The following is a 27,368-nucleotide window of genomic DNA, read 5'->3' on the forward strand; positions in this document are numbered from 1 at the left end:
GAAGAGTGCCTCGCATCTGATGCCTCCTTCCAATGTGGACTGCAATGTTAGCCATGAATGACACATTAAGGTCATGAGAATAAAGTAAATGATCACTCAGTAAAGAAGTTCTTAACCCTTTAACTCCCAAGATCTGGTTGTCAATTTTCCCTGCTAACTGCTATACATTTCCTTGTAAATAAGTTACAAGAATTTGGTGTTAGATCGAGATAACAACTCCTACCTAATAAGTTTGAGTATTCTCATGACCTGTTTGCAAGATAATGTTTAGATATTACAGGGAGAAGTTACATGTTAATCACTCTTGGGAGTTAAAGGGTTAATTGTTAAAAAAATTCTCCTCATCAACACTTTAGGAAAAATATAGAGAATGGTATGTAGAATATGCATGCTAATGTTAGGGTATAAAAGTTAACTGGATTGGTCCATGGGAGCTTAAACCAATTTAAATACTATAAATTTTCTACGATGTGAAAGAGCAATAATAATGGAAAAACTTGACACCTGAGCAATACTTAGCTTTGTCATATGACAAGAAACTGTTGGAGGGCTTGTCATTTATGTGTTGTAGGACAAATCCAACCTAATCACAAATGAGATTGGAACTAGTTACTGCACTTTTCATTTAAGTGATGTAGGATCAAACCAAACTGATCACCACTGCAACTAGAACTGGTTATTTTGGAAAAAAATTATAGGACACCAAAGAGAGCTGTCACAATTTGTATAGTTTTGCATCTATTTGATAGTGAGGATGCCACAAGTTTTCAGAACCAATTTCAGGGTAGAGAAAAGGAAAAAAAGAACAACTAGTGCAATCCCACACAAAAGTCAACACTAAATTAAAAAAAATTTCTCTCATTCTACACAGAGATGGTAAGTAACAAACCAAAACACTGCAATAGTCCTTTTATTTTTATCCTATATTCATGCAATCATCATAGGAAAGTTAGATACAATGCTGATTTGAAAAGCACAACTACATGGACAAAACTGATAGAAACTCATCAAGCAAATAGCTCACTTGAATTAACACATTCACTTTTATATTTAGCATGAATGCTTATGTTGATAAGTCATTGATTGTAAATTAAGAGCTAGAAATATCCAAATATAATTATTCAGTAATCCAGATTACCACAAGGGAGAAAACATTTTTTGTAATACAAAACATTAATTCAAAATATAATGCAAACTTCTCAAGCTACCTGTTTGAAAACTTTCGATTAAATTATTTTTGTCAGAGATCCTTACAATGACCTTTTAACCAATTACTAATGTGACCAAAAAACTATCAGTCACCAAAAGTCATGAATAAAGGAACTTTTAAAACAATATTCCTCATCGCTACTGTTATTTGACATGACAAACAAATTTCCACTATTTGGAAAGCAAAATATTGGCAGATGAAATATTTTTCCCACAAAAAGCTTCTCACCATCTCCCATCATTGCACATTGTTAATTGAATAATTGAATTAATCATTAATGTCTCAGTTACTTTATTTAACATTTGCCAAAATTATGACAAAAAGTAAAATTCTGAGCCACTCAAGAATATTTCAGCCTTAGCCTGGGTCTTGTACACAGACCTTCCACAGCCAAGCAGTTAAGGTAGGGTTACAAGATAACCTTAAACCTTCCCATTCCATGATCTGATGGACACTTCATAATGATATTTGGGGGGGGGGGAAAGGTTGAGAAAATTTTGTCAAGAAGGAAGGGGGGAGGGGTGGGGGTCTATACTTTGATTAGGAAAAGACAACTTAATTAATTTTTCAGGCTAGGGCCTAAATAAGCTGAGAAATATTTCAAGATAACTTAATTTTAAATACTTATATTAACTTGAGTAGTAATATATGATCATGTCATTTTGGTTTCAGACAAGTACCTACTGTAGTTAAAAAAAACAAAACCCATGTCTGATGGGGTGGGGGTTTTGTGTTTTGCCCCCCTAGACTGACCCCCCCCCCTGATCTGCCAAGAGATTGCCACAAACACTTAGCATGATTCATGTTCATGATCATGATTGTTTAAACATTTCTCTCTTCCCACTTGCCCAAGTTATTAAAAAAAAGAACTTGACTGCACAATGCAAGACTCACAATTAAGTAGTGACCAGAACATTTCCACAAGACTCAACTAGAAATGCAGCACCTCAAACAGTTAAATTTAATAATTGAAAATGTAGTACCTAAAGTTGAAAATTTTGTTCAACCAACAAAAGTCTGTCAAATAATTCATCACACTATTATCAAGAGGGAACAGTAAACTGCATTTCAAACTATCAGCTGATCTAATCCATGTCATTGACTTCAATTTTGTCTAACCAGTTGCAACGTGGATGGTAGGACCTTTGGGATCATCAAATCGGTCAAATGTAGTCAAGCTGAACATGACAAGCACTGCGATAAAGAGAATGATCAGAAGAACACCCGTCGTGATCAGCCCCATAAGAATAGGGATGTTGAAGAACCCTGTACAATCGTAGGCATAGGAAAAGGTGCCGTTCTTAACATTAATTGGCTGAACCTGTAGGGAATGAAACAAAATGTTTGGTTGACAGATAGGTTCACATTTACTGGAAAAATACATGGTAACTTGGATTTTTACAAGGTGGCTCTTTGTGCACCACCAAGTGTTGATTTCATTGTATGAGGAAAACTGGAGAGCTCATTCATTTATTAACAACAAAACCAACTCCATTTATATTTCTGTGTTTAATCATCATTTTTTTTCTTCCAGAAGTGATAGTAGACTACCTTCCTTTGGCAGTGCAGAATGAAAACAAAGCACATCAATTGAAAGCCCATCAACACCTGATTATTTTTTAAAGGCTTCTTTATAGCAATTGCTAACATTAAATTAGAGCAAATCAAGTGGTGACAAAAGTCAAATTCATTTTAACAACGTAAAGGATGTCATCTTAAAAGAACAAATTCTCACAACTAACAGAGAAAAAAAAGGAACATCAGCTGTCTGGAAGTGATTCAGGAATCAAAGAGTTCACAGATGACAGTAAAACCCTGTTAATACATGTAAATGCCATGAAAGTAAGGGGGCACCTGGATTGACAATGTTCATAAAAAAATGATCCTTCATTGATGGTGTTTAAATTCCATTGGGCAAAAAAAGTGGTCATACTGCATTAGGTAAGTGGTAATATTGCACAGTGCATGGCTATCCATAATTGGACTGTTTTTTAAGCTAGAACAAGTCATCAACCTTACCTGAAAGTTTTTGAAGCTGATTGGGATCATGTTGTGTTTCATTGTCACATAGACACAACTGTATGAATATTCACTAGGAGCTGTCAATACTCCACTTGAATTGAATGTGAAGGTTCCCTTAATCTCTTGACCACTTAATGTAACATCAATTTTTAAGGTTGCATCAGTGCATTTCCATTCAGATGCATTTGTAGTAAAGGTAAAGCTTAGAACAAAGAAACACATGAGACAAGTGTCAGATGTTCAATGTACTACAAATACACTCTGCTGACCATTTCACCACCAGGAATGACTAACAATTACATTCTCCCAACAATTCATTCAACTAAACTGTCAAACAGATAGTGCTTGTAAATAAAAATTGGGTAATACATCAAATAGGAGGTAGTGTTTGAATTCAGAATAAAATTCTCAAGATACTTAACATCAGAAAATAGGAGACAATTATCTTTAAATGTTAAGAATTGATTCCTCTCATCCCCAGGAATGATTTCAAACCTCAAGAACGAGTATTTATGTTCTTCTCACCTCAGATCTAATGTTTTAACTCCTTTAATACCTTTGAAAATGATTGTGATACTGTTAACAGAAAGAAAAACACTTTTTGTCACTATAAAAAATTTACTTAACTGCCCACAAACAAGCAACACAGCAACACAAAAATACCGTAAGTTGCAAATGGCTTACAGACAAACTGAACTATTCAAAGGTAATTTGATATTATCAACTGAGTTAATAGCATAAATTGGCCACCATGAAGAGCTTTTTAAAGCTGACATTTAGAGTGTTAGCCCTTCATCAGAGCAAAGAGCACTGACCAAGGGCTAACACTTGAAATGTTACCTTTAAAGCTCTTTATAGTGGCCAATTTATGCTATTAACTCAGTTGATGATATCAAATTACCTTCTTAAACTCTCCAACCAATGCAGTACCACAGTTTCTTAAGAAACTTACCCCCTTTATTCATTTGAACTATGTGACGACTGCAAAAGAGTTTACTTGCCTCAAAAAAGACTATGCAAAGGGAAAAGGATTTCAAAACACTCCACCAGAAAAAACTCCACCACCTCTGAACAATCCTCTTAGGACTAGTACATGTAACTGTAACTACACTATCAAATTACACAGTGAAACAACTATATCATTAAAAAAATTTAGCTAAAAGGACCATTATAACATAGCTAGTAAATTTGTATAATCAAATTCAATTGCATGAGCATGCTTCATATTCCTATTGTGCACGCTCATGACGTCAGCAAACAAATCCCTTGAGAAAAAAATTTTCCATCAGGTTGAAAATGTTATAAAACAATTGGTTCATATGTCAGCATGCGTTCATCGAGATATGAAGCACGTGGAAAGTTTGGAGAGCATGAAAGATGCATAAGAGTTGTTCGTGGCGTAGCCGAGAGCAACTCTAGCTTCCAATTGTTAATTAATAGACACAAAAGTTTATAACGCATCATACCTATCACTTGTATTAGCCGCAGTACAATCCTTTTGAACATCAAAAGTTAAGTCCTCCGTAGCATTGCTGAAAACGTTGTGAGTGGTGCCATTCAATATTATTTCAAATCCTTTGAAGTACAATAAAATGCACCCAGCATCAGCAAAAAGACTCCCATTTATAAGTTGATTCTTTCCGGCTGCTTCAGGTACACTTCCCAAATCTTCCACCTCCAAAGCTCTTCGGAATCTGTCGTGTGATTCCTGTTGCCACTGTTTCTCTAATAAAAGTCTTTCATGAATAACCTTGAAAGAAACAAAATCATTACAATGTTGACCCATTGATGTTGCTGTTTAATTTAAAAGTGTTTTTAGAGCATTTTCAAATGAATAGCAAATTCAAAGTAATCCCCAATTACTTTGGTTTTGCTTCACTTCACTCTATAATTGGTCTAAAAAAGTTAATCTAAAAGCAATCCCAAGGTGTTGGCTAAACTTTTCCTATGCTTTAGGCAGTCTGGTAGGTTTTACTTTGAATTTTTGTAAGCTACCAAAGATATTTTCCTTTCTTCAAATTACCAGTTGTTATTAACTTTAGTTTTGGTTTAACATCGCTCAATCAAAAAGCCCTATAATTGTTTCAAACCAGTGTCATTTCTAGTTGACTCTGTTCTATCTGTGTCTTGTGTCAGTCCCTTTGGGAAAATAAGATAAGGGTTTATCTTAAGATCTCTTAACCCTTTAGCTCCCAGAAGTGATTAACATGTAAATTCTCCCTATAATTTCCAAACATCTTCTAGCAAAACAGGTGATGAGAATATTCAAACTTATCAGGTAGAAGTCATCATCCTGATTGAACACCAAACTCTTGCCAATAATTTGCAGGGAAATGTATAGCAGCCATAAAGGAGAATTTACAACGATATCTTGAAAGTTAAAGGATTAAGATTACTGAATTCTGTGAAAGACCTGTAATAATTGGATTGAGATGTACCTCTACAACCACAAAGAGTTGAAATTATTACATTCCCTTCATTTTTATTGTTTGGCTGCTCACTAGGAACTTTGTAAAACTTATTTACCTATAGAAATTTTGGTCATGACAAACCACAAACATTTGTTTGGACTACAAAAGACAAAAAGCCGCAGCTAGTTTGTACATTGCATCAAAAAAATTTTTTAGCATATTCGTGTTGCTTCTCTTGAGTGGATTAAAAGGCACCCTCTTGGACTGGCTGATCACAGGCCTCGATTTCATGCAAGAGCCTTGAATCCTGTTGGCTTATTGAAGTCCCACAGGCTGACTTACTTTGGTCTGGATGCCATGGGAAGATTTGTAGTTAAAGTGTGACCACTTGATCAAAGCAAAATGTGTTAATACAAATAAGAACTGTGGGCAAAACCTTGTTTCAGCAATGGATTTCATTACCCCATGACATATATCCATTCCTAAGATAGATTTAACACACTTTACTTGTCAACTGTTATTACTAGTTATTTAGTCTTACCTCATTTGGAGAACCTGCAGTCATAATACATGTATATGGCAAATCTGTGGATGACATCTGACCACTAATGGCCCCAATCAGCTTATCTGAAAAAGAAAAGGCAGAAAAGTTCTCAAACTTAACATCTAACAGTTATACTTCACCAAAAAGTGAAAATGTAAAGAAATACATGTATTGACTTACCATTCTGTATAAACATCTTTGCAGGTTCACTGGGGATGACAGAAAAACATGACATGTTGAACAGATATCTACAGTGAGTATGTAATGATAAATGTATGCATGTGGATGTACAATAACTGTTTTTAATCACAAATGTACTCCAAATATATCCAAATGTGTAATAATTGTAAATCGCAATGATGATAACAATGTTTGACCCCTTGGAGCAACTTGCATCAAATTTCTCCTCATAAATATCACCCCTGAGTAAAGGAAATGATCACCAACTAGAGAAGCCCTTGATTGTTAGACAAATTCTCCTTGCAAGCACTTCAAGAAATGCATGGAGAACAGTAAGGAGAATAAGCATACTGATGTTAAAGTGTAAATGGTTAAGTAAATAACTAAATAAATTCAGAGAAAAGTGAACAATTTATTAGATGTAGTTACCAAAGGTATAACAGTTTTTGTTTTGTTTTGTTTTTTTTTTGAGACAGATTGATAAATTGTATAAAATCTTTGTAAAGCAAGTTGTCTTAGATTATGAACTGGGGAACAGTAAAGTGCAAGGGAAGTGAATTACAATTCAAAATTGCAAAAGTTTAAATAAGATAGACAAACCTTGAAGATGTTGGCATCAAATGAAAGATGAAAACATTGGTCTTTTCCTTATCCAGTGAAAATTCTGTAATAACAAACTTTCCTGTTTCTGTTTGAGAGATAAGAAGTCAAGGAACCATCAGAGAACTCATTAATAGAATAGATCAACCTTTTAACCCTTTAACTCCCAGGATCTGATCCTTAATTCTCCCTTCTATCTGCTACACATTTACTCATAAATTAGTTAGGAGAATTTAGCATTGGATCAAGTTAACAACTTCTACCTGATAAGTTTCGGTATTCTCATCACCTGTTTGCTGGATAGTGTAAGGATGTTATAGGGAGAAGTTTCAAGTTGATCACTTCTGAGATTAAATGCAAACTGTATCATCCACACTAAACAAGGACAAAGACTACAGACAGATATCCATCATGTTAGAAGGAGATTGGTTCAAAGCCCAACTTCCTTTACCTTCTTCTTTCCATGAATGACCAAGACAAATTTTTTTTCCTTAGACTACAGATAGATGTTCATCAGGTTGCAATGAGAATGGTTCAAAGCCCAACCTCCTTTACCCTCTTCTTTCCATGAATGACCAAGAAAAAATTTTTTCCTTACAATTAATATCAATACAATATCTAGCAGACAAATGATGATAAGAAAGAAAATGTCAAGTAGGAGATTATTAGTTGACCCAATACCAAATTCTCTGACTTGACATAATAAGAGTTGTATGGCAGACAGTAAGGAGAATTACTACACATAGAGTAAAAAGGTTAAATTCAAGTTACCATTTCCCCACCACCATAACTGCCAGAAATAAAATTAGAATTGCCAGAAAAATAGGGAACAGCTAGTTCATAACCTGAATATTTTTTTTCAACATTTAATTGCTTTAAAAAAATATCTGACCCAATTAAACTCGACAAAAAAAGCAATTAAGAAAAACTTAAAGCTTTCTAAATTACAGCTAAACACAAGTTATCAAATCACCAACCTTAACTGCAAATTTAGCGCACAAAACTTTTCAATGCCCCATGGCAACCAAAATGGTTGCAGCTCAGAGGTTTGGACACCCTCTTCATTTGTTTTTCATTTAATAAGTCAAATACCCACTCAATGCTATACCATGACAATTTATATCTAACCATTGGTAAGGCAACACATGACAAAAAGGTTGGAAATGGGAGAAAATAAATTAAAACATGGGCAGACACATTCCAACCCATTAACTTTACCTTCTGGATTTAACTCCTTCACCAGACCACTTGCCATTTTTCTGATCAGGTGAAGCAACTCATCATTATTCCCACTTGATGAGGAAAGATCTACTGATGGTAAGACAGCTGATGAGTTGGCAGCTTCCATGGCAACTTTAAGGTTGTAAAATGCTGTGCCTTGGTTTCCAGTGCTGTACGCATCACCATAGTGACTAAGATCATCTATACTCAACTGAAAAAATATAAAGAAATTATTTGTATGAGAATTATGCATATACATACATACATACATATGGTTGTATCTACACCCATTTTCAAAAACATTTTAAAAAATATATGAAATATATGCACCTTTGTTTTCTCATCAAAAAGTCTCTTTCTGATGAGAAAACAAAAGATATTTATATTTCATGTATATTTTCAAATTGCAACATTTTTGAAATGGGTGTATGTGTATATATCGCTTAACAATTTAACAACATATGTTTAACAATATAATTAGTTTAACAATTAAGAGCGTTTCCAGTTGGTGATCATTTCCTATACTCTCAAGACCATAATGTTTGACTCAAGGGGGATAACAAAGGGAGAAATCGAATGCTAGTCAATCTTAGAGGTTAAAAAGCCTAATGATCCACTTACCCTATCCTGTAGAAAGACACAAATGATTTGCGGGGTGTTGAATAGTTTCTTGAGATATTTATCTTGAAAATCACTTTGCTTTACTGTGTGCCCTGCCAGTACAGGTGAAGAACTAATAACCCCACTGCTGGCAAGATAACAAAGACACATAATTTGCAACTGCTTTGAGACCATTCAACTTTAAAAAAAGCACTCTAGGCTGACATCATTTTGAATACTGTGGCAAGTGGAAAGAACTCAATAAGTAACTTAATTAGAAGCAAAAGGTGCTGATTTTACAACCTGTCTTCTGCAGTCAAGCATCAAACTGTTACATTTTGACTATTTCAGTGCTGTTAATAATGTAAAGTTTAAGTAAGACAACCATTTGTGTACAAAGCTTTCAAATCTTTTTCTCTTAATAAGCTTTTCAACCAAAACATAAATTCATGCGGCCATATCTCATTTTTATGGTTACCAAATCTCAAATTTGAAAAAGTTGAGTTGCAAGGCCTACATAACCAGTATAGCTCTACGTGCATATAGGCTACTGTAAGAAGGTTCTTAATGATGCAAGATTTATCCAACACTTATGTAATTGCAAACGATGTAGAAAGTTACAAAGTGAACTTGCCTGTCTCAAGAGACTCATTCAGAGAGCTCTCAATTTGATTCTGTTTATATTTTTTAATTTCCTAAATGCACTTGTTCGCTAAAATTTCTTACCACAAATTAATCATGTATTTAATTTACAGGAAAACACTCATAAATATAATCTACATTCTAAATTGAGTTTTGTCTCATCAATCTTAAACAAGACAAAGAAATGACTCAGTAAAGTTTCCTCATGTCAAATCCAACTCAAAAGTCATAGCATACATCTCAAATTTCCCAAACGATTTCGTTTTTAACCAAACACATGTCTATTCTGCCAAAATTTGTCAAGTTTGAGTTTCAATTTTCCAAATTATAGAAATTCGATCAAAAAGCCCCTTTTGAAAATTGAATGGATACGGTGCAATCGGTAAATAATGTTCTTTCGATTCCTTACCTATCTTTAGACCATATAAAAACGGGAACTGGTAAGGAAGAATCAGCACATAAACATCCTAAAAACGAAATAAAAACACTCCACAGCCAGAGGGACGACGAAGCCGCCATCTTGCCTGTCTCATTGAAGGCACGTGATCTTATTAGCTCATCGCGCTTCCGCTGACCAATATTTCAGTTTTTTTTTCTATTTTTTATTTCCAATATTTTGGGGTTGGGGGGGGGGGGGGGGGAGTTGGTGGTGAAAAAATTATTGATTAATGTGTACAGAAGAGGTTTTCTACGGAAATAAGCTATTCTCATACGTACCTTTCGGCTGTATTCAATTGGTGACGTCCACTTACGTTAGCGCAATTCTCAATTAATCCGAAATTTTTTAAGTAAAGCGACATTATGGAGCACAACAAGTGGGTTAAGTATCTATTGCGCATTTGCAGGGCTGAATCAATGTCAGTATCAGAGAAACTGTGCAAATACCCCTCTCCTAGCTTTACATCAACCCTAACTTATTATCAGTTGACTGTTATTGAATATTGGATTAGGGGAGGAGTAGGTAAACATTTGCTCAGATAGTGATATTGGTCCGCAGGACTTCAAGTCCGTGTTTAGAGCTGAAAAGCGAGTTGAGATAACGGCTTCTCCTTTGCACTCCGTATCTAGTAACTGTGGAGTAACAATTTCGGTCGGGATCCCTTTGGAAATTTAAAGGCTATAAAAGTTTAAAAATGTGAGGACGCCAGACAAAAGACAAAGACAAGAAAGGAAAAAAAAGACAACGAAATCCGGAAAAACATATTATTTAAGAAATTTATTTAAAAGAAAAAAAAGGAACCGCAAGCATCTGATGTGAAAAATGTATTTTCTTCCCATAAAAGAGAGCTCCAAACATTCATTAACAACGTACCGAGCCTGACATGTCAATAAGGCGTAAAAATGTGGCGTACTCGGGCATTCGGATCGCAAATGCGTTCCAAATTCATCGCTTGCCAAAGCAACCGCGACGCTTCCTGCCTTAAAATGGCGGCTTCACCAGCAGCTTTTTCTCGATATTTCATTTCTACCTCTATGTCCTCTGCAGCCATAAATGCGTCAGATAAATCAAACGCATTCTCTTCTTGAGACCTCTTTTGTTCTAATTCCTGATAATAACGCAATTTTACCCATAAAGGCTGTTCTCCTGAAGGAGGTTCGTTTGGACTAGACTGCAAATTTTGTGAAAATGGATTTCGCCCTTGTCCTCGTTTTCCAGGCGGCAGCATGTAGTCGAACCTTGCACTGTGATTCTGACTCACAGCTTCAGTGCTACGAATTCCGTCCATTTTTTCCGGTTTTTCTTGACGGTGTTTATTCGTTGGCGGATCTTTGAATTCCATTGACTTGAGAGATTTTGCTTCCCCACTCCGCGGCTCGGATGCAGTTGAAACGCGTTTCTGCCGCATGGGGCGCCTCTGCTTTCTTCTAAACGCGTCAGTGCGCGTCAGGCTTGAAGCTGATTCTGAACGCATTAAAGAGTTTCCTTTGGCGTTCTTTTCCTTTAATGAGTTTATGCCTGAGGTCGAAGGAATGGCTTCTTTAGCTAATTCAGGAATGTAGTATTCCTCGGAATCTGTTTCACTTGCTGACCCCATGTCGTAAAACGAATCACCACGAGTCTTGGAGTCTTTACCATTTTCGTTTCTCATTGGTACATCAGGTGTTGCTACTTTACGCTCAACTTCATTTTCAGAAAATTTTTCCCCTTGTGACAGCTTTTTCCACAGATCTGCGGCTAAATCGGCCAATTTACGTTCTCTTCTCGTCTTTTCGGGATCGCTGAGGCGAAAATTCTGGCTTTTTGTTTTCCCTTCTGCCTGCTGAGGAAGTTTTTCGGACACTTTTCGCTGAAGTAGTCTTTCGACTTTCGTCTCATTTACTGACTCTATTCGCTCGTGGATTTCTTCGTCTCTTTGAGAAGCTACTCTTGGGGGAACATTAGGTAGTTTTCGACTCTGTTCAAGTTGCATACCTCTAAGCTGTTCAATTGATAATTGCATGTTTAAATCACCTCTGGAACTTACCCTTCTCTCCGAGTTGTACTTTTCATTTCGATAGTGAATGCCGGGCGATATTTTCCACCTTTCACTTTCCTCTGTTGACATGGTGCGTGCAACCGAAGCATTGCTGCGTAAAATGCTCAACTCTTGTTCCAGTTTGGCTCTCTCTTCCAGAGCGCACGATAGGCGCATGGAATATTCGTCCAGCTTTCTATTTTCTTGCTCGACAGAGTTACATAAACTGTCCATGGAAAATACCCTGTCAGCCTTATTTAATCTAGGCCTTTCTCGATAAGGTACTTCTTGATACTCGTTTTCAATTCTATCCATCGGTGGATTTTGGTGAAACACTTCGTCTTTAGGTCTTTCTTGATTAGTCATTTCCTGATGTCCATTTTCAACACTAGTCATTGGTAGGTTTTGGTAAAACATCTCGTCTTCCACACTAGTATCGACTTCATAAGAAGGCAGCTGGCTGGAACTTGAAACTCGGCGAAGCCGCATCGAGTTGAAACAAGCTCTTCGTCTTAAATCTTCATCAGCGCTTGAACGCCGCCGAGTGGAGCCTCTTTCTTTCTGTGCGGCAGCGCTTTCATGAGAGGGTTTTGTGGTATCATCCAGCACTGATATTCTTCCCGTATCGCTATGTCGCCGTTTATCTTGCGTTGTCAACTTTCGTGCTTTGCTTTCGCTTGATGCCCGATGAACTTGAATCTTATGTTTGGTACTTGTGTCTGTTTGTTCAGTATCGGCTTCGAAACCTTTGTTTTCCAAGCCCACATTTTTGCGAGACTCTTTTTTCTTGCTGCTTTTTTTGCTTTTGTGTTTCGGAAGAGGCAGACCGTTATCTGTTCCTTCGGATTTATAGCCTGACTCTAAACTGCTAGTGAACTTCCCAGCGTCTTCAAATAGATTTTCTGTCGATGACATTGTGAATATCACAGTGAAACAAAACTTTCCTTCATCACTTCGTGCAACGGCTGAAAAACAGGAGCTGGTTTTCAAAAAATAATTTTTTTCTTGAAGAATTATCTCATAAATCATTTAAAAACATAAAACTACGGCTCACTTTTGCAAAAACGTGCGGTTAAACCATTTACCGGTACCTGCTGTCTTTATCGACATCAGCTATTTGGTATTTCACGGTTTAATGTGTATATGCCAAGATTGTGTATACGTCACAAGTTATAATCTGTGATATCAAAGCAAATCAGCCAGTTAAATCAACATATCTTTTTCAGAGAGCCATTTTAGTGCCAGCGTGTCACGACGCAAGACTCTTTCATTGCGCGCCAAAACCATATTGTTCGAGAAATGATAAATCTAAAAATAAGATTTTAAGGAAAATTCAGATGTTTTTTTAATCACCTGCTAACCTGAGCAAATAAGGCCTGTCAGGCGATTAAAATTAAAACTCTACTGTAGGTTGTCTTTGTATTTTATTAGAAAAAGTGCAACTATTGTTTCGAAAGCTGGAATCATTGAGCAGTTTCATGCTCAAATTACTTTCCTTTACATGAAAATCCTCTTTAGGTACAGGTTGAATTTGGCCATGAAAATCGACGACCACACCCGAATGAAAGGAAAGAGAAATTGAAAAGGGGAGAAATTTCAGTTTATGGGTAACTGGAGATAGCCACGACAGAAACCATGAAAAACTACTGACAATGGTAATCTCTTCCTCAGAAAGATCTGCCTCCTCTATTTAAATGAAAAACTATGGGACGCGGGCGAACGAGGCGAACTGGGGACTGAGTCAAAAGGAGGCGGTCGCCTTTTCACTCATTTCCCATCATCCTTCAGTTATGATGGGAAATGCTGGTCATCATGAACGAAGGGATGCTGGGATATGACCAGGATGAACGAAAGAATACCATGTAAGGGCGACGCTTGATTTTAAGTTTGGACGCGAGCCAGAAAAAAAAGACTGGGCCAAGAACATGGAGTAGAGGCTTGCGTTTAACTTTCTCAGTAAATGAAGTAAAAAGTTACACATATAAACGTATTGGACTTGTCCTGTTCGTCTTTTCTTTCTATTAAAAAAGTTCCTGACAGTTTTTGTTTCGAGTCGTGCAATAGGATTTATTGAAAACAGCATGCGCATTTAATGTTATTTTCCTTGAATTACCTAACGATTTCCGACAATACTAGATCCAATCTACTCTCGTTCAAAGATATCAAATGCATGTGCTTCACTTTTGCGCTTTTCGCTCGTTCATCAAAGTACGTAAAATTTTGAGGTGTGACTGAATGCTACATATAAAACAAAACTGGAAGGATTTCTGTAACATGTAATTATGTTACAAACCACTCAACTCAATGAGTTCAACTGAATAAAAGGAGAGGAAAGGGCCACTAAGTCAGGCTTTAGTTCCTTCTTAATCCGATCAATTTATCTCTGCCGTTCCCCCTGTCATTTTAATTGGATACACACAGCATCCATGTGACTCAAAGGGTGGATTTCTGTTGATTCTCTATTGAAAATATTCACACCCTGAAAATGCAATACATAAGAACACCTCAATCAGGATCAAAATTGTTGTACAATCGATGGACAATTACGAATTAAATTTGCTTTTTCACTATGCTTTTTAATTACTCCAACAAAAAACATGAGATTAAAAAGTACATTAGTAACATAACGATAAATTTGCAAATGAAACTCATCTTAGGCCATATTCTGTCTGGAAAGCTAGAGGCTTTTTTTAAAGAAATAACACCAATTCATCGGGCCAATTAATTTAAGTATTTCTTCACACCTAACGTTGGCTATGATTGGCGTCCTTTGTTGTAAATCTACGTTTCCACCGGCCAAGTCTGACAGGTGCATGTCTTGTTTACAGTTTTGGAAATTATTCCCAACATAGCCAAATAACTCTAAGCTGTTTTATTTTTGTTCTCCTTTAGCAAATTTTTACCAACCGTGATAAAACTTTGGACGCTTTAGTAAGTGCATGTGATTCCACGAAGAGAAATTATTTAAATCCATCGTCGATTTGAACTTCACTGGTTGTAAGTTTACGTCTAGTACGGTCGCTATGGTGTCACAGTGATTCTCTATTTTCTTAAACGCCAAGATATCGAGATCAACGTAAACTGACATTTTCACCTTTCACCTGGTTGGTAATCAGTTGTTGAAAGCTCCGAGAGCTCACGGTACCTAACAGGGGCTTTGTAACGGCACGAAAAGGTGAGGAGATTAAATAACAACTTCTGTGAGCAACGCACTGAAATATTCAGTGCATCATGACCGACCAGGAACTTGAACTAGATGACACTCAACTCAAGCTTCCACATTTGATATCCCGAGAATCTGAATGCGATCGGCGTTTTGATACTTATAAGGAAGAGGAGATGGTGAACAGATCTGAAGACACCAGTAAACTGAAGGCATTACCCGAACTCGACTTTGGTGTGAAGAAATATGCGAAGGTGGTTACATTTGAAGATGACAAAAAAGTAAGAGAAAAACCTGAAGTTGCAGATTTGGCAGTTTTTAAGTTACCAAAACTTCATCTCTCCGCAGGATCAAATACAGGTCTTCAAACCGGAGAAGAAATTGAAGAAAATCCTCATTTGAATAAAGACGAATTTTACACTTCAGACATTGGAGGAGACACAGAGAACCACCATCCCAAAACAGATGAAGCTAAAAATTTAAATGAAAGTTTTCCGCGATTGCTGAAAAACTACGAATTCCAACGGGATCTTAGATATACGCAGTGCTCGCAAAAACTCTCACGCATAAAGTATTCCTATTTTCAAAGGTTTCCTTCGCCTCCGCCTTTAAATAAGAGAGAGAGATTGAAAATGGAATTGGAAAAGATGAAACCGAAAAAAAAGGAAAAAGCCCTCGAGCTGGGGAGCCTGAGAACGAGGGAGGAATACACCAAGATTTTTATATCACTGAAAAAGGTTCAGAAGATGTTTGTGGAAAAGCATCATCTCTCGTGTCGCCCTTTAGCTAATTCTCCGTTTTTTATGGATTGATTAACAGAATGCAGAAATCTCATGTGCAGCCGAGTAAAAATTTACCATTAAATAGAAGAGGGATGCTCCGTCCAGCTACCGTTCAGCAAACACAGCGGTAAAACGTTGGGCATGCGCGAGGGATCAACGTTAACTGCCCGCGCCAATTTCCCGCGGAAAATTTCAAAGGAAACAACAGCTTTCTCGCAAATTAAGCGATAGATGATTGAAATGTTTACAGAAATCTATAAAAGGAAGCAAAAGTAGGTAGTAGGTAGAAGGATAATTCGATACTTTTCAAACAGAAAGCTGATCTAAGTATGGGTATCTTGTTGATTTACCATTCTGTTTAGAGCTTTACCTGAAAAGACCAAAAAGGTTTTACACTTCTAAAACACCGTACCTTACTGGCTTGAGTAGTTGTTTGTTATTCGTGTGAGAAAACTTGATTCTGACAGGCGTGATAGCCTGAAAGCTTTCTACAAAGCACACATTATGGATGTTACAAAATCCGCACATGCGCAGATGTTTGATCGCTGTGTTCGCTTCAGTGTGAAGCATGCTGACTGAGGATAAACTATCACATGCTGAGCTTTGTGAATTTATTGAAATAAAGTTTTAATAAAAGTTTACTTGTCGCTCTGAAGGCGTCTATTATTTGAAAACTTAAAATATATAAATTAAAAAAGATTTTGATCATTTGTTCCTAGTAATTAACATGTACAAGTTTCCAGACTAAATATAGATGAAAAACAGAAAACATAGGTGGCGCCTATGTGTAAACAATCGAGATCCTATAAATTGTTCGTTCCCTTGACAACCTACGGTGCAAATCGTGGCCTTTTTTCCTAGACAAATGCACTTAGTTTCCTCATTTTAATTTTGTTTTACGCTTGGGATGTGAATGGCGATGCTTAAACGCTTTCATTTTCCTTTGAATCTCAAGTTCCTGTTGATTCATTAGCTCTCGATTTTTATTTTCTGGTGATCGACACGGCTTCAAGGGCGATCCCGGACGCTCAATTGATGGCTCTGTTAGCGAAGGAAAGTAGGAGAATTTTGGTCGAGCAGTATGTTGCAATGAAATTCCAAAAGAAGAGAGTTTTCGCTTGTCCGTAGACTCGCTCAATTGCCTAGATATTATCCTCGTTTCTCTGATCTGCTTTAACATAGCTTCTTCTCTCAAGAATCGATCGATTCTGAGCACCTCGTTGGTAAGTTTATTCAAGAAACCACGAGGAATCTCAAAGCTCTCCCGTAAACCTAACGCAGCACTCCAACTTTCCACTGGCCGAGCGTTTCCGGCTGGCTTTAAAGATAGCGGGGGCAAATGAAAATGGGTTCCTCGCTTTTTGTCTGTCCTTGTTTTGATCGCTTTGCCTCGTCCACTCTTACATATGTCGTTTTTTTGAGAAGTTTTGTTTGATGATGAATCTTTCCTCGCGGTTGTTTTAGACGATTCGTTCATGTCCTCAGAAAATTCTATTCGTCGATTCAAGTCCTCTACGTCGGCGCGGATTTCTGCACTATGTCTGTGCTTTTCTTTATTACCTATTGATGGCAGGAAGGGTTGTTCCTTGTTGGCAGAAGTTGAACACAAAGCCATCCCTCTTTCTGACGAAAATCCGGTCTGATAGCTTGCTGTTCAAAGTACGTTTTAATCCTCTGTGAAGAGAAAACACATACCGACAAGTCTTGGTTTACTGTAAGTTAAGTGTCGTAGCAACTCCAACTTTAATTTCTGGCGTATTCTTAGTGTGCTTAACATATGTCACATAGTTTTTACGCGAAAATAATATATGGCAGTTTATGAAACGAACACAGCAGTCTGCAATTGAACTCCGCGCTCGAATTCATTGCCTTCAGTTGAATTTTATATTTTGCGAGCTTTACATGCAACGTTTTCCGTTTCGTGTGACTATAAACATGTCAAACTACAATGAAATAAATTAGTTCAACCATTACCTCCTGTAGTTTCACCTGCCTCTGACGTTCTAAATCTTTAGTTAAGTTCAGTATTCGAATTCAAGTTGTTTACGTTCAGTTTGATCGACTGATAATATTTTTATCAGTTTTAAACTTGAAGACCCAAACACGAACTGTTATCGCAGGCTTAAGTCCGCCCTAACATTTCCACACCACCGAACAATTGATTTGTAAATTGGTCGGTGGTGACGTGTGTGAAAGCACCGCCTTTTTATAATCCATTTGCATTAAAGAAAGGATAATTCTATCGTCATGAAAAATTCATGAAAGTAATGACAGATTTCACCTAACTGAACCAGTTGAATGTTTTGTTAGATTAAGTCTTCAGCCAGTTTTCTCTTTCATTTGCAAAATGCTTAACCCTAACCATAATATTTACTCTTCGTGAAACATCCTTTCTAATGAAAGCCAGCCATAAAAGTCTTAATAAAAACAAACGATTTATGTTACGAAAACAAAACGTTTATTCAACGCGGAAAAAAAGCCCTTCAAAGTTCTTTGCATATTGCATTTCAAACAGACTGATGAATTTTGAAGTAAGACATGTATCATTTTCCTAAAAGGGTTAACGATAAAGTGAAATTTTCTCCAGACACACAGTCCTTCAATACGTGACCATTTTTAATTTGAGTGAAGAAAACATTTCAATAATTTGCAACGTAAGTCTGTTAATTAAAAACAGAGATCGCCAGTTTATAATTCTATTGTTGATAGACGATTCTAGCCTAGACATTTTTAATTCGTAATAGAAAACAATGGCCTGCGTTTTCAAGCCATTATTTCAGAAAACAGGACTGTTAATAACTACATCTATTTGCCTTCATCTAAGCTACATCACCGGCGAAATTGTCAGTCATACATAAAACCCCTAAATAAATTAAACCCCGAGGCGGTCGTAAGCTGGTGTTGACGCGAAAAACCATGGAGATGCGAGTTGTCGTACCTCATATATTCACATTTCCCAGAGGACTTGACAGTGGATGGAAAAACTGAGTCTTCTAGTCTATGTTTGGTACCTGTAAATGCTCTTTTTAACAGCACTCATCCACAAATTTTTCATCAAAAATTAATGACGTGTAATGATATCCTCTTAAACATTTGTCACGAGATTTCCATTCAGATTCCCCATCGCTATCTATCACCAGAAGAGCTGAATCGAAATGCGCTGCTGAAAGATGACATTTCGTTATATATTTTACGGGCTGACTATTGATCCTCGAGTTACAGTGAATATGTGAAGACTTATCAAAAGTTTGTATCTAGTTATGATCACACCATTCCAAAGAGTAATTCCGGCATGAAACATTTAATAAAGGGTTAGGTTTTTCAAATTTTGTAAAGTGACATTTTTCGTCAACAGATTGTCAAAATTCTCGGAGGACGCCAATTCACTTGAATAAAATCACTAAACATCTTATCAGTACCTCGAATCTGATCAGTAAGTTCCACTATTCATCTGCATTTGCGGAAACTTTCATCACCCTGTTTTTGTGCAAAATTTGTTGATTGTTTATTTCGGAATCATCTTAGTTTTCAGGCATCCGCGTTCTCAGGCTAAGGAACCCGTCCTCTCTCGCGGGAAGAGGAGAGAAGAACCTGGGAACGAGGTTGGGTTTTCCGGTTTATCAAGCAATTAGTGGATGAGGTTCAGCATGATATCTGCAAACACTACACATGCAGCACGGGAATATGCAATTTATTGACTTATTGAGTCGTTTGAAATGAATATATTTATTTCAAACTCCCATCAAACCTACGAACTGACTTGTCCTGGCATTATGAGTTATTGAATTATATAAATAACAAGATTAAAAATCCTAAAGGTCAAATAAATTTATAAAAATTATACATTATTCAAATTTCGATTCGTATGCCTAGCAACTTTCGATACATTTTATTTTTACAATAGTGTCCCCAACAAGATATCATCACTATGAATAAACGTTCTAGAAATAATTACAGTCAAATTTAGCGAAAAGGAATTTTCACTTTCTCTCAGACTAAGAGCTAAAAAGAGGAGAAAAGTTTCAATCGAGTTTCATTAAAACAATTACCAAAATGATCACGACGGCCAGTCAGGACTAATGAAAATATCACGACGGCCAATCAGGACTAATGAAAATATCACAAGGAGCCAATCAGAAGTAAGACCCCACCTAAAGCGCGGGAAAACGCGGATGACCAAGCATCAATGGTTTAGTTTTTGAGTCTGATTGATTGGAAAAGTGGCGCGAGTAGTCGGGACTAACCACGAAGCGAAGTAAAGCAAAAACTAAGCAATCCTGGATTTTTATCCAAAGCCAGTAGAAATCTTTGTTATGAGAATAGGACTGAGTGGATACAATTCAGTAAGTAACCTTACGAGTGAATTCAAATTGGCCGAGCTCGAGCGCTCCGCTAGTTTAAAATCATTACGAGCTCTATTATATGTGTACTGTTCAAAAGAAATGAGCCGATTGAAATTTTTTGAAATCACTAATTTCTAACTGGATTTGCTGTTTTTCAAACTTAGGCAATTCTATTAATTTCCTTGTAGCTCTTTAAAAAAGTGGTGTGATCTTGTCAATAAGTGTTAGATTGTTTAGTAAATTGCCAAGATAGCCATACGTCCTGACCAGAAAGTTTCATCCACTTCCGTTTTAAAGCTGAAGCGGAAAAGTCTGCTTTCTAAGACGCATTCTATTATTTTGATTGGTTAGCATTGATTGTTAGTTAAATCTGATTGGCCGTGCACACTCAGCTACTACGTGAGGAATTCATCACGCATTGGCCAGTGGCACCATCGCTAGGAACATTTATAACAGCCTAACAATCCGAGTTGAACAACCGATGTGCCGGTATACATAAATTGAGTTAAGTAAAACTCTTTACACACATAGCTGCGGCTAAATTCAAACAATAAATAATCCTAATCAATAAAACCACTGAACAGTCCATTTTTCTTTTTTTCCGTCTTTGTTGCCCCTTCTGAAACTGTCGGCGCGCCGGGACCCCCGATAACTTTAAAAGCACCTGCAACAGAAAAAAATTTCACTAAAAAAAATCTATTCATTCCCAAACAAAAAGTAAAACAACCCCTGAGATTAACACCTGTTTTTCTTGTTTTTACTCGATTCTGGGCCGAAATACACCACGGTAATTATTACGCCTATATTCCAAAAGTTATTTTAATTTTTAAGACTAATCATCATAGCCAGATTGCGTTCCAATTGTGTAGCATCGAGAGGGGACTGAATCGACAGAGAAAGTGACGTCGTAGTCTCCTCTTCAAATTTGGGTTGTGCGAGCCGAACTGAATTATTATTTGAAACAGCTTGTACTGAACAAGCTTGCTTCATAGATAAAAAAAAAAAAGCTTCTCTCTCTTTTTTTTTAAGTCCGCTACTCTTTATCTTGGTCGAGCTTTCTCTTCTGGTATACAATAATCTTGTAACGGTAAACAGCTCTAACGATGAAACGTTGCTAAAATGATCAGACGTACTTGAAGTAGAGGGGCAATATTTTAAATGATGCAATTTCGCCAAAATTATAGGAATTGAATGAAAACAAGGACAACGTTTTTTACTTGTCCAGGACTTTTTAGGGGAAAAATTGTCCTTGCGAGGTGCGTCGACATTCTTAGTGCATCAAATGAAAAAAATCATTTGGTTTTGTGGTCTTAGAGGTTTACGCATGCATGTACAATGCCAAAAGAAAAAAGCTCAACAATCATAAGAAATGTAACATTTCCATGATGTATTAGCTCGTTCATCAAACTAAAACCTCCTAAAAGTAAGTGAAGCAGTCAGGGAAGTGAACAAGAAGTGAATGATAGTGATGTTAGCATTGGAAGGGAGGAGAAACAAAAGAATAACAGTCGATTGCTTGTGAATCATCCATTCTCTTCTAACAGAATCAAGACAACCAAAGATTAATGGAAAGCTCTACCGCTCGAACAAATTGCCTTTTAATTGAACAAAGAGTTGGGTAAAGTCAATTCTCTTTCTCTGTAAAATAAAGGAAATTAACATAACAGCATAACAAAAGTCGAAAAAATAAAATATGTCAGTCATATTGGTGCTTTTGAGTCCCACTCAGCGACACGTTGGACTATGTGACGTCACATAAACTAACGATCTCGTTCATAAAGATTCCAAAGGGACAACATAGTTTAGCTACATTGGCAAGCGTATGACGTGACTTCCAAAAAAACGGTGCTGTTAAAACTCGCCAGCTATGAGTATATATCTGATTCCATATTTCCATCAACCAACTTTACATTTAAAAAACTCTTTAGTTCAACAATCAGTTAAAATGGCAATTTTTCCCGCAGCGCAGATGTTTTGAAAGAGAAATAGAACAGATTTAGTGAAAGGAAAAGATTCTCACCGCTACTTACAGGTACCGTCACTTGCCCGTTCGCCTGAGAGCCAGGAAGTAAAAGGAAGAGAGAAAAGAAGGAATGCAAAAGCAAAAATGTTAGATAAACAAATTACTTCGCTCTACATAAGAAAAGAAAAGATGAGAATTGCACCCCAAGTAAATATTAATGATAAATCACTTCACAAAAAGGGTCACGTCATTCCAGAGGAAAATAAACAAAGGAGAAAGAAGCAAGAATTAACGTGTAGAAGAAATTTCAAGTAAAAGTTCGTCATTACTCTCAGACACATCTTGAGACACAACAAGAAAACCGCTAGCAAACTGGGAGGTCAACTTCTTTTTAAGAATCCTTACCAATTTTTAAACTAGATGTATTATGCTCTGAGTGGTGGGCATAGCATTCGCACTTGAAAAATTTTTTTCATGCCTTGCACGCTAAAAGAGTTTTCTCACGCTTCCGTACGGCCTACACGATTTCCTTCCACTTGTTCGAGACTTCGTGTCTGCTACATGTCGTGATTTGCAGTGGTTACGTGTTGTCCCGCGTTGAACACAGCTTGTTGATACTTTCCCGCTCTTAGCACGGGTTATGTGACTTTCACCTTTTAACATATGCTGCACGTTTCCTGCCCTTGTATTTTTTCCTCTTCTTAGATTTAGATTAGATTTTCCGCGGTTGGGGGTGTGACCAGTCGACTTTTCTATTAATTAAAGTTGTACGTTAATTAAAAGACAAGATGTAAAAGCACCTGTAAGCGCGGCGCCCGTGGCGGTACGGGGTTCTAGAGTAGGTGGATACTCTTTCTCCATTCGCGCGATCACCAGGTCAGCGATCCTCCTCTGGTCTTCATCTTGTGTGTCACTGAAGAGTCGCATGGCGGTGTCATTCACCTTACAGAAAATTTCAATAGAGTGAGAATCGAGTGCAGTGTGTTCAATACGTAGCACATTAGATTATCCTGGTTTCTGTAACATGAAGGATGTTTATAAAAACTCGATTTCATCGCGGTTATTCATAGTAGTTTTTTAATGAACTTCTGTGCTGCATCAGCGGGCAAGTGAAGCACTTAGTTAGATATCAACAGCAAACTGGGTCCATTTCTTTCTGCATCATTACTTACCACTGCTGATTCTAGCGGTAAGATGCAGGATGTGTTTTATATTCGTACCTTATAATGGCCCAGCTAGCTGCAGACTCTCTGTTGCTCTATGGCAGGGCATTGGAGCGCAGAACCAAAGATCTAAGCTTCGATTTATCATGGGGACTTACAATTTTTATGTCTCGTGCTCGTGACAAGACGAAGAAAATAACCACAAGAGCTGACAACCCCATTCTCCTCGACAGAAACACACTTACAAACAACAATCCATAGAGCTCGAAACGTCAGCTTTTCAAATTTCTCAAGTTACCTCGATGATGTAGTCCTTGTTGTCCTTTCCTACAATAACCTCCACACACATAATGTCCAGGCCACCTCCAAACAGCTGACTACATTCGTCAACCCACTTCTTATACCTGCAGCAAAAAGATGAAAATTAAGAAAACTTTTGTAGAAAAACCTTGCGAGCAACAGTACATGTTGTTGCGTTTAGAAACGTCTGAAAGAGGAAAATCTTTCAGACAAAGACTAAGGCGCAAAACGAGTTTACTCCGGTACACGCCCCTGCCCTGAATCGAAAGTATATCCACAAAATTTCTTTGTAGTCATCGGGCACGAATATGATGATTGCCAACGACGTCCGAGCGTGTTACGAAAATCTCCAAGGTCATCCCGAAGAGTTTTGACCTGGCCTCGTCTCCAGTGCTCTCCCCATTAAAATCGAGAGTTTTGGGGAGAAAACAGGATCATTTAAAAAACTTCTTTCTTCTCCAAATGTAGGGCCTTTTCCTAGTTTTCACAAATGTTAAATAGGTTCATCAGTCCAGGCTTAAAGCTTAAATCGCGCTACTTTTCTCGTAGGAGTCAGAAAATGACCAGCGAGCGTGAGCTGGGGTGATTTTTTGAGCGGCAGGAAAAAGAATCACGCTCGAAGGGCGAAGGATAGCAACACTACCCAAGAAAGCAAGACTGACACAAGGTCATTACAAATGATACCTGTCGGTGATAGCTATTTCCTCAAGGACAGCGGACCCTGTGTTGGTCTTCCAATTGTCCGAAATGGATGTTCGTCTTTATGCAGAATATAAAATAAACACGAGTTAACTGCTGATCTGTGGTGATATAGTGTCGGTAACATTCTGTTAGCGTTACATAATGTACTATTTGTACTCTCAAGTTCAATTTCAGTTACCAATGAAACCTGTGGTTTAAAGCAACGGCAATCAGCACAGGTGATACTGATTTTTTTTCCCTCAAATCCAATGTTCGTCATGCATTTCCTTTCTTCACACCCGGTGCTAGTATTTTCACCTTAGTGCACAAAGGTACAATTTTTACTGTTTCACGTTTGCCCTAACATAACGCAACGCAAAACAAAACCTACATTAATCTCGTTCCCAGGACTCACGGCTTCTCTGGTGGCAAAGACTTGGTAACGCAGACAGCGAAAACGGCGCGCAGTTTTGGCGGGAAACATTCAGCTGGTCCGAATACCGTTGAATTTGACAAATACTCCGCACTTCTTTACGCTCCAGTACAAAACAAATATCATTGTCAGACTTGAAATAGCTGAAATAAAGAAGCTAAACAACAAACCAAAAAGACTTACTTAAAAGCTCGGTAGTGGGTACCAATTTTCTGAATTCTAACGTCGCATTTGCCTGCAATAAAAGGTTCAGTTGTGGCGTACGTATCCGTCAAGGCTACAATACTCGCGATATCCTGGAAGCTGCGGTGGTTGTGAACACAAACCTAAACAGGAATATGATGAACTCAGCTGGTTTCATCATAAGATGAGCGAAAAAGTCCGGCCATATCGGACAATATTTATGTCGTATCCACAGCCTGGGGTTTGTATCTTATTGGTGGCAAAACGGAAGGTACGTGGGGACAGGGGTGGGGGGAAAGAGCAGACTACTGTATAGGAGTCTGGGGTCTACCGAGGTAGCGTTAATCAGCGTTACAAACTCTCGAATGGTTAGCTGAGCCATAGTCTTTGATTTTTTTATTTCGGTAACGGTTGGAAAAAAGGTGTTAACCATCTCCACCTCTTCCTTTCTTTCGCCAGTGACCATTCCATAACTTCCAAATATTTATTATTCAATCAAAACAATCTAAAACGAACAAATAAAAAAATATTGGGATATTTTTGGAGGCGTCATAATCTGGAAAGGATCTGTCACTCGTAGGACTGGTGCCCACAGGTTTAAGGATTTGTCTGGCAGACAGACAGTCTAGCAGACTGGTGGTACGTGGTTAAATGACTGATTGCGAAATACATGATGATGAAAAATTGTCTAGTTTGTCTAAGTTTGATGAATTATGACAACACTTTTAAGAAAAAACCTTCCTTACCTTGCCATATCCACCATTCGCATGGCCAACCTTCACCACGACGGGAAATTTCGGAGTTATTAACTGCAAGCAGAAGGAAAAACGTCGAAAAACAGTTTTATCAATCTTTAACCAATAAATAGTCACTATTTAGTCACTATTTTTAGTCTGTAAAAATTAATCAATATTGCAAATATCCCAACTAAATTAACAACACACCAAACGAATATTAGGGTGTGAAAAAAAAGCAGTGAAAAAATTTTTAACGCTGATGATATGTTAATATGAAAGTAAAACTATAAGTTTATAATTTTTTGATGGATCATCCATCATGCTACAACACTTTCCGCACTTAACTCGCCACTGACCACTGATCCGATGGTGCTAATTTAAGAGTGCTAACGTAAGCCCTCTTATCTGCCGACGCCTAGCTTCGCTTTTGGTCATTTTATCCCAAGCTCAGCTCCTTAGCTTATCTTCACCTCAATATCCATCGATCTGCCTTTTTCCCGTGTGAATTTTTATTTTTTTTTTAAGGTTTTAAGCTAATTTCAGATATTTGTTTTCATAAGCGTCAACCGCTCACTAGACTTCTAGAAGCTGTAAATCAGCTCTCATCTTTGGACGTGGACGCACAAGAAAAATCTGAAACAGCCCACCCTGACTTTTCGCTAAATTTATCTTGGAAAGAGCTGTGAATAGAATGTCTGGGTAGTTGAAGATTCAATGTTCTTCAGATTCTATGAACTGAAAGCCGACCGGAATTTTCGTTAGCACAAAAGAAATGTATACATATCTATAGATTGCACTTTAACAGCCGATAACGTTATCGCAAACTGCCTTCTAATCGTGAACGGAAACTTGCTCTACCGCACGTTTCTATAAGCCTGTCAACATTGTAAGCCTCTTTCATAGCAAACAACTTAAATAACTTGGGGTGTCGAAATGGGTGGTCGGATATACAGACAAAGAAGGTATGGCGATAAAGCTTCTAATATTGAATTTCCTAGCTGTGCTGAAAAAAGAACTCTGTAAAGCAAATTTCAGAGGAAACTGGGGTAATCCTGAAAATCTGGTGAAATTCTGTGAGTTTCTAACCATATGTTTTCTGATGTTACTTCACGTGTTTTTACCACACGCTTAGAACAGCGTATAGACAACAAAAGAACCTTCTCCTTTTTTTTATCCTCTAATAACATTGAAAATAACTTATACTTTAATCCTGTTCGCTTATCACTTAAACAATGGTTATTCTATATCGGTGTTTCATATTTGCAAAGAAAATAATTTGTTTATATAATGTGCGTTAAAATAAAATTAATGCATTTTTACGTCTGAGTTTACACATCAGGTACACGAAACGTGTTGAAGCATGCATGCATATTAGTTTAAGTCCGTTAATGTATTTAAAAGATTTTGTCTTGGTTTTCATAAGCGTCAACCGCTCACTAGACTTCTAGAAGCTGTAAATCAGCTCTCATCTTTGGAAGTGGACGCACAAGAGAAATCTGAAACATCTGCATGCATATTAGTTTAAGTCCGTTAATGTATTTAAAAGATTTTGTCTTGGTTTTTTAGACTATTATATTTTGTATGAAGTAGCCATCTTGAATTTGGTTAAACCATACAGCAGCATCGCGCACGCATGCAGTGAATCCCAAAATTATCGAACAGAACGAGCAAATATTTCCTCCTACCCCCCCTCCCATTTGGAAAGAGGGAGGGGAGTGGGGAGTGGGGAGTGGG

At 37.4% G+C, this 27,368-nt stretch overlaps 5 protein-coding genes across 10 annotated transcripts in view; 1 reads left to right on the plus strand and 4 right to left on the minus strand.

Annotated features, from left to right (window-relative positions):
* Window positions 1-894: 894 nt before the first annotated feature.
* On the minus strand, window positions 895-9,977 carry LOC113687141 (V-type proton ATPase subunit S1). Of its 2 annotated transcripts, none has more exons than XM_027204849.2 (10): window positions 9,840-9,977; window positions 8,810-8,933; window positions 8,186-8,399; window positions 6,968-7,055; window positions 6,368-6,396; window positions 6,185-6,270; window positions 4,699-4,982; window positions 3,758-3,808; window positions 3,230-3,434; window positions 895-2,531 (listed from the first exon to the last, which is right to left on the minus strand). In XM_027204849.2, exons 1-10 carry the CDS (start codon window positions 9,947-9,949, stop codon window positions 2,325-2,327), a joined length of 1,398 nt encoding a protein of 465 aa, XP_027060650.2. In that variant the 5' UTR covers window positions 9,950-9,977; the 3' UTR covers window positions 895-2,324. The 2 variants fall into 2 exon arrangements, with proteins under 2 accessions (XP_027060650.2, XP_089047222.1); XM_089191096.1 differs by having other exon boundaries at window positions 8,810-8,936.
* A 654-nt stretch (window positions 9,978-10,631) lies between these two features.
* Window positions 10,632-12,995, minus strand: LOC113687132 (uncharacterized). Its single transcript, XM_027204835.2, has one exon. The coding sequence runs from the start codon at window positions 12,913-12,915 to the stop codon at window positions 10,756-10,758; it is 2,160 nt and encodes a 719-aa protein (XP_027060636.2). The 5' UTR covers window positions 12,916-12,995; the 3' UTR covers window positions 10,632-10,755.
* A 2,012-nt stretch (window positions 12,996-15,007) lies between these two features.
* On the plus strand, window positions 15,008-16,483 carry LOC149034991 (uncharacterized). The gene has a single exon (XM_089191106.1). The coding sequence runs from the start codon at window positions 15,118-15,120 to the stop codon at window positions 15,859-15,861; it is 744 nt and encodes a 247-aa protein (XP_089047232.1). The 5' UTR covers window positions 15,008-15,117; the 3' UTR covers window positions 15,862-16,483.
* Window positions 16,442-19,354, minus strand: LOC113687147 (uncharacterized). Of its 3 annotated transcripts, none has more exons than XM_089191107.1 (2): window positions 19,251-19,354; window positions 16,442-17,505 (listed from the first exon to the last, which is right to left on the minus strand). In XM_089191107.1, the coding sequence occupies exon 2, from the start codon at window positions 17,444-17,446 to the stop codon at window positions 16,712-16,714; it is 735 nt and encodes a 244-aa protein (XP_089047233.1). In that variant the 5' UTR covers window positions 17,447-17,505; window positions 19,251-19,354; the 3' UTR covers window positions 16,442-16,711. The 3 variants fall into 3 exon arrangements, with proteins under 3 accessions (XP_089047233.1, XP_027060657.2, XP_027060656.2); XM_027204856.2 differs by lacking the exon at window positions 19,251-19,354 and adding an exon at window positions 18,770-18,878; XM_027204855.2 differs by lacking the exon at window positions 19,251-19,354 and adding an exon at window positions 17,806-17,947.
* Window positions 19,355-19,505: 151 nt separating this feature from the next.
* The window catches only part of LOC113687146 (synapsin-2), a 51,865-nt gene continuing 44,002 nt past the window's right edge, over window positions 19,506-27,368 (minus strand). The window contains exons 6-12 of one of the 3 annotated variants that reach the window (XM_089191104.1): window positions 25,644-25,706; window positions 24,898-25,040; window positions 24,285-24,359; window positions 23,599-23,704; window positions 22,938-23,079; window positions 22,205-22,228; window positions 19,506-20,838 (exon numbers count right to left, since the gene is read on the minus strand). In XM_089191104.1, coding sequence (XP_089047230.1) covers window positions 20,735-20,838; window positions 22,205-22,228; window positions 22,938-23,079; window positions 23,599-23,704; window positions 24,285-24,359; window positions 24,898-25,040; window positions 25,644-25,706 — 657 coding nt within the window. In that variant the 3' untranslated portion in view covers window positions 19,506-20,734. Of the gene's footprint in view, window positions 20,839-22,194; window positions 22,229-22,937; window positions 23,080-23,598; window positions 23,705-24,284; window positions 24,360-24,897; window positions 25,041-25,643; window positions 25,707-27,368 lie in introns of all 3 variants that reach the window. The other 2 variants (XM_027204854.2, XM_027204853.2) reach the window with 2 other exon arrangements.

Source organism: Pocillopora damicornis, chromosome 13 (assembly GCF_964200805.1).
Source record: "Pocillopora damicornis chromosome 13, jaPocDami1.2, whole genome shotgun sequence".
Taxonomy (NCBI): Eukaryota; Metazoa; Cnidaria; class Anthozoa; order Scleractinia; family Pocilloporidae; genus Pocillopora; species Pocillopora damicornis.

Coding starts and splice junctions, on each gene's coding strand:
- LOC113687141 (XM_089191096.1), bottom strand. CDS start 9,949: ATGGCGGCTTCGTCGTCCCTCTGGCTGTGGAGTGTTTTTATTTCGTTT. Junction 8,937..9,839: donor TTTATATGGTCTAAAGATAG/GTAAGGAATCGA, acceptor TTATCTTGCCAG/CAGTGGGGTTATTAGTTCTT. Junction 8,400..8,809: donor GTGTCTTTCTACAGGATAGG/GTAAGTGGATCA, acceptor ATATTTTTTCAG/TTGAGTATAGATGATCTTAG.
- LOC113687132 (XM_027204835.2), bottom strand. CDS start 12,915: ATGATTTATGAGATAATTCTTCAAGAAAAAAATTATTTTTTGAAAACC.
- LOC149034991 (XM_089191106.1), top strand. CDS start 15,118: ATGACCGACCAGGAACTTGAACTAGATGACACTCAACTCAAGCTTCCA.
- LOC113687147 (XM_089191107.1), bottom strand. CDS start 17,446: ATGGCTTTGTGTTCAACTTCTGCCAACAAGGAACAACCCTTCCTGCCA.